Source organism: Lissotriton vulgaris, chromosome 1_1 (genome assembly GCF_964263255.1).
Source record: "Lissotriton vulgaris chromosome 1_1, aLisVul1.2, whole genome shotgun sequence".
Classification (NCBI taxonomy): Eukaryota; Metazoa; Chordata; class Amphibia; order Caudata; family Salamandridae; genus Lissotriton; species Lissotriton vulgaris.
Window position 1 is genome coordinate 1,294,389,683 of NC_141685.1, and position 6,000 is coordinate 1,294,395,682.

Consider the following 6,000-nt stretch of genomic DNA (forward strand, 5'->3'; position numbering starts at 1 on the left):
ATAAGAACATAATAATAATGGAGTCCTACAAGATTCCCCTAAAGAGAAAGAAGGACTCTGCTTCCACTCCTGTCCTGGTGGAACCAATTTCTCCAGACTCAAGATGTCTCGCCCACTTACTCTGATGTGGACGCTGGGGAGGGCGATGATGAGTACAGCTATCCTGTCTATACAGACCCTGATGATACCAATGAACACTGGGCTGCTGGTGCTGACCCAGGTGATCCTCATTCTGGACAAGACACAACTTTATTCTGTGAAGAAGTCTCCTACAGAGGACTCTGCAGCATTCAATGCCCTCATTGAACGGGCGGTTAAAAATCACAACGTCCAGCTCCATGTTGACCCTATTGACGTCTATTTCCTTTTTGATACCTTTTCAGTCTCGGAAAGGACTGTCAAAACTCTACCTATGTTAAAAGGTGTCTTGAAACCTGCTGGAGAGATCTTTAAAGAGCCTACCAGAGCAAGGGTGATCAACCCTAGGATTGAGAAAGTATAAACCAGCGCCTATGGATCCTACATATATTAAAGGACAGTTGCCTCTGGACTCTCTTGTCGTCTCGAATGCCCGGAAGAGGGCTAATTCTCAGACAACGGGTGATGCTCCTTCCCCAGACAAGGAATCTAAGGTCTTTGAGGCATCAGGGAAAAGGGTGGCAGCACAAGCTGCCAATATCTGGCGCATTTCCAATACCCAGGCGCTTCTAGCGAGGTATGACAGGGCACACTATGACACACTGGAGACCCTGTTGCAACACCTGCCAGATGAATACAATGAGGCAGCTGAGATGCTTATTCAAGAGGGGAAGCTGATCTCTAATGCTTCGATTAGGTGTGCACTGGATGCGGCTGACACCGCAGCCAGGGCTGTCAACACTAGTGTTATGCTGAGACGACATGCCTGGCTGAGAATCTCCAGAGATACAGACCACCATCCTTAATCAAACAGTGAATCCAGATCACCTGTTTGGCCCAGAGGTTGACACCACCTTAGAAAAGATAAAAAAGGACACGGAAACTGCTAAGTCCATGGGTGCCTTACAGTCCCAGCAGTTCAGGGGTGGGTCTTTTCATCGCTCAAGCACTAGAGGCGTTTCCAGAGGCCAGCTCTCTCAATCAGCGCAGTACTACAAAGGCAACACAGTCCACCTACACCAACAAAAAACGAGGTGGATATCGTGGAAACAGCGCCAAGGGCAGGGGTCGTGGAAACCACTCCAGATCCTCTGCCACCCGCAAACAGTGACGCCTTGTCACTGCCCCCCGACCACACAACACCGGTCGGGGGGAGACTTCAGCAGTTCCTGCCGGTCTGGAGAACAATCACCACAGACCGGTGGGTCAGACAACTTGTACAGTACGGTTATTGTCTGGAGTTAACATCCACTCCACCCAACATACCCCCAAGACACCGTCCTATGTCCACCGAGCATTTGCACTTATTGCAGCAGGAGGTCCTCGTCATGCTACAGAAAGGGGCAATAGAGCTCGTGCCTGTGCAGGAAAGAGGCACAAGAGTTTACTCCCTGTACTTCTTAATACCAAAAAAGGACGGGTCCCTCAGACCCATACTAGACCTCAGACCCCTCAACCAGTACATCTTATCGGATTACTTCCATATGCTGACCCTGCAGCAGGTGCTCCCGTTGCTCAGTCAGGGGATTTTCTCGCAACTTTAGACCTAAAGGATGCGTATTTTCACATTCCGCTGCACCAGTCACACAGAAAATACCTCCGGTACACCATCCAAACCTAGCACTACCAGTTCAAGGTTTTGCATTTCGGAGTCACCACAGCACCCAGGGGTTTTACAAAGTGCCTGGCGACAGTGGCGGCGCACCTACAGAGACAGAACATTCACGTCTACCCTTATCTGGACGACTGGCTCATCCAGGCGAAGTCTGCCCAGCAGTGTGCTGCTCACGTGTCCCACACCATTCACCTCCTTCACGATCTGGGATTCTCACTGAATTACCCAAAGTCCCACCTGCAACCCACCCACATAAGGCAGTATCTGGGTGCGACGATAAACACTCTGGCAGCCACAGCACAGCCAAATTCAGTGAGGGTCAACAGCATTCAATCGCTGTTACAACGATTCAAACCCCAACACTCACTTCCAGCGTGAGTGTTCATGCAGTTGATAGGCATGATGGCCTCCTGCATCTCCATAGTACCGCACGCGAGACTACATATGCGTCCGCTTCAGGAGTGCTTAGCACGTCAGTGGACTCAGGCTCACAGGCAGTTGAAAGACCTAGTGTTGGTGAGCGGTCGGGCATACAACTCTCTGCATTGGTGGAATCCACGCAACCTTTGCAAGGGACGACCGTTCCAAGAGCCTGTGCCACAGATCATCCTAACAACGGACGCTTCTCTCCAGGGATGGGGAGCTCATGTACTCCATTACACTGTGCAGGGACTATGGACACAACAGCAACTGAAGATGCACATCAATGTTCTGGAACTGATGGCAATCTTCATGGCACTAAAGGCCTTCAAAGTACATCTGTGCAACAAGGTCGTATTTATCCGGACGGACAACATGACTGCCATGTACTACATTCAGAAGCAGGGAGGGACACACTCTCCACAGCTGTCTCATCTGGCTCAGAGCATGTGGAAGTGGGCCATTCAGAGAAACAGCTTTCTCATGGCTGAACACCTCCCGGGCAATGACAATCAGATGGCGGACCTGCTCAGCAGGTACAGCCACCAGATGCACGAGTGGGAGATACATCCATCAGTACTCCACCCGTACTTCCAAAGGTGGGGTCATCCAGAGATAGACCTGTTCGCCACAAAGGTGAACGCAAAATGCCAAAGCTTCGCCGCCAAGTTTCCACACCCACAGTCGCAGGGCAATGCGATATGGATGAACTGGTCAGGCAAATTTGCGTACGCTTCCCCCCAGCACCTCTGATACCGCTGGTGGCACGCAAGCTCAGGCAGCACTCGATGACTCTCATCCTGGTTGCTCCAACGTGGGCTCGCCAACCATGGTACACCACGTTTCTAGAACTATCCGTGGTAGCGCATCAGAGGCTATGCCTCACGCCCAGCATTCTGACGCAGTGCCATGGCGACATTCAGCATCCAGATCCGCAACAGCTCAACCTGGCGATCTGGCTCCTGAGGTCTTAGAGTTCGGCTACCTAAGCCTGCCTCCTGACTGTATGGACATCATCCGGGAGGCAAGGAAGCCCACCACAAGAGCATGCTATGCGGCTAAGTGGAAGCGGTTTGTCATTTATTGTGCAGACCACAACATTAACCCGCTGGATGGATCTATTCAGAACATCATTTGTTATCTTTTCCATCTATACAAATGAAATTTGGCTTATGCTTCCATTCGCATACATCTGTCCGAAATGGCTACTTATCTCCAAAACAGGCAGCACCTCACTTTTCAGGGTTCCTGCCATTAAAGCCTTTCTAGAAGGACTCAAGCGAGTCATTCCTCCGCAGACTCCGCCAGCTCCGGAGTGGAACCTCAATGTGGTCCTCACCAGGCTGATGGGTCCCCCCTTTGAACCACTGCATTCCTGCGAGATTCAATTCTTGACTTGGAAAGTAGCTTTCCTTATAGCGATTACATCGCGGCGAGTTAGTGAGCTCCAAGCACTAACTAGCCAAGAGCCATTTATTCAAATTCACTCTAACAGGGTGGTGCTTCGCACTAACCCTAAATTCCTTCCTAAAGTAGTGTCTCAATTCCATGTTAACTAAACTATTGAATTACCTGTGTTTTTCCAAAATCCTGAGTCATTGGCGGAGAGAATGCTCCACAAACTTGACGTCAAAAGGGCCCTGATGTATTACATTGATAGGACCAGGGATTTTAGGAAAACTAAACAACTCTTTGTTGCCTTTGCGCCACAGCACAAAGGTAACCCCATTTCCAAGGCTGGTATAGCTAGGTGGATCGTTAAATGTATTCAGATCTGCTATCTGAAAGCCAAGCGTACTCACCATTCCACCAAGGGCCCACTCCACCAGAAAGTTGGGGGCCTCCATGGCTTTCCTTGGAAATATTCCTTTGGAAGACATATGTAGAGCAGCCACAAGGTCTACCACACACGTTTACAAAGCATTATTGTGTTGATGTGCACACCAAACCGCAGGCAGCTGTAGGGCAGGCTGTTCTAAAACCACTTTTCCAAACTGCTGCAGCTGGCACGGGCGGCCACCGTTAATGGAGGGACTGCTATGTATTATATGCACAGAGATGAATTCAGCAGCCCACATGCCTCGAACCGAATATGCTACTTACCAGTATGCATCTGTTCTTGGCATGTAGGGCTGCTGACATTCATATCGCCCGCCCTCCTCCCCGGCGCCTGTAGCGGCTGCAGCACTCACACATACTTCTGGCATGGTCATCATTCACTTAGTTTCACTCCAACTTGGCCACAGTGGCTAAAAACAATCTGAGGATGGAGTCGATGCCCATGCGCACTGTAGTCCAGGGGAGGAGCCACCTATCTCGTGATACTTCGAAGACTCTTCCAGGACAACAATGTGCAATCATCCGGACCCAACACTAGGCGGCGATCTATGCACAGATATGAATGTCAGCAGCCCTACATGCCAAGAAGAGATGCATACTGGTAAGTAGCATATTCGTTTCTCTGGTTGGCTGGCAGTGTGAAAATAAATTTAACATTATGATAAATTAAAAGGAAAAAAAACATACATACAGAATCCAGTCTTCTCTGGTCCTGCAGTTTGGCAACAAGGGGTCTCTGAGCCAACTCCCCTAACCAATTCAGGTGCTGCTCTCATGCTGGCTTCCAGAGAGCAGCACTCGATTGCCTGAAGTGGGCTGGCTCAGCGATCCTACAGGCACTTGAGGCCTATGCATGCTCTCCACCTAGCCATTTAAGACCACTCTGGTGGAGAAGTTTGAAGAGCTCCTGTCCAGCTGGCTGTGCAAGACAGCCGGCCAAAGTGCTCACTTTAAATTTTACTTTTGCAGTTTCCAAATCCCCCCTGCTGCCAATCAGCAGTGCTGGCCTCAACCCAACCCTTGGGTCGGGTTGGCCAGCTACAGTGAAAAATTAAAACCAGTTTTATTTTTAATGTTGCTGTGCTGGCAGGAGGGAGGGCAATGCTCCTGCGCTCTTGTGAACTCACCGCTTCATCTCCCAATTCATGGTCCTATGATCTAGGACCATGAATAGGTCAAAACTAGGTCAAATCACAAAGGATGGGGACTGCCTACTTTCTGGATACAAATGTTTTCCTTCTGTTTCAGCTTACGGGATACAGTCGATTCTGATGAGTGAATAATTTCTGGATCACCATCCTGCTTCATGACTTGAACTAACCTGCTACACTGCGATTCAGGCCCACTCAACGAGCTGATCTTTTTGTTTGAAACCCTTTTTCGTGATGTTGGACTAACCGCACTGAATCTATCTTGACGGAGGAGTTAAATGCCAAACCTATTTTCTCTTCACAATGTGAGGCCTTTCAGAAATCCATAGGACGTGGACTTCTTGTTTGAATCACACATTGCAACACCAGCGTTATGACCTAACATTGCAGAATCTGAGAGCTGGGGCTGTTGGTTGATAGTAAGTGGATAGCATTACTGCTGGGGTAAGCCAGCATTGTTGGAACCAGCCGGTCTTGGACTATACCAGCATTTATAGCACTTTCAAGTTTTTAGTGTAACGTTTTTAATGTCCATTTTTTTTTTAGTGCTGCACATTGATAATAAAGATGTGTTGAATATGCTTGATCTTTCCCTGGACTGGTGATTTGTCAGAGTATACATTTTTTAATAGCCCACCCTAAATGGATATTCTCAAATAACTTTCGTCTTGGTCAAAGTGGTAACCTGTTTAGTCCTTTTGCTGGGGACCCAACAAATTATTAAGTGCTAGATAATGCATGTGGCTTAGACCAAACTGTTTAATGTTGCCATTTTATGTGATTAAAAGTAGGATAGAGCTGGCTCAGCTGCCATGTGCAATTAATACAGCACCCTTT

The 6,000-nt window shown here is 48.7% G+C and overlaps 1 protein-coding gene across 1 annotated transcript in view; it reads left to right on the forward strand.

Annotated features, from left to right (window-relative positions):
• Positions 1-5,744, forward strand: part of LOC147749023 (cell division cycle-associated protein 7-like) — a 56,340-nt gene extending 50,596 nt beyond the window's left edge. Inside the window, exon 9 of the mRNA XM_086936520.1 lies at positions 5,261-5,744. Within this exon, the coding sequence (XP_086792646.1) occupies positions 5,261-5,291 (31 nt within the window). The 3' untranslated portion in view covers positions 5,292-5,744. The remainder of the gene's footprint in view (positions 1-5,260) is intronic.
• The last annotated feature ends 256 nt before the right edge of the window (positions 5,745-6,000 follow it).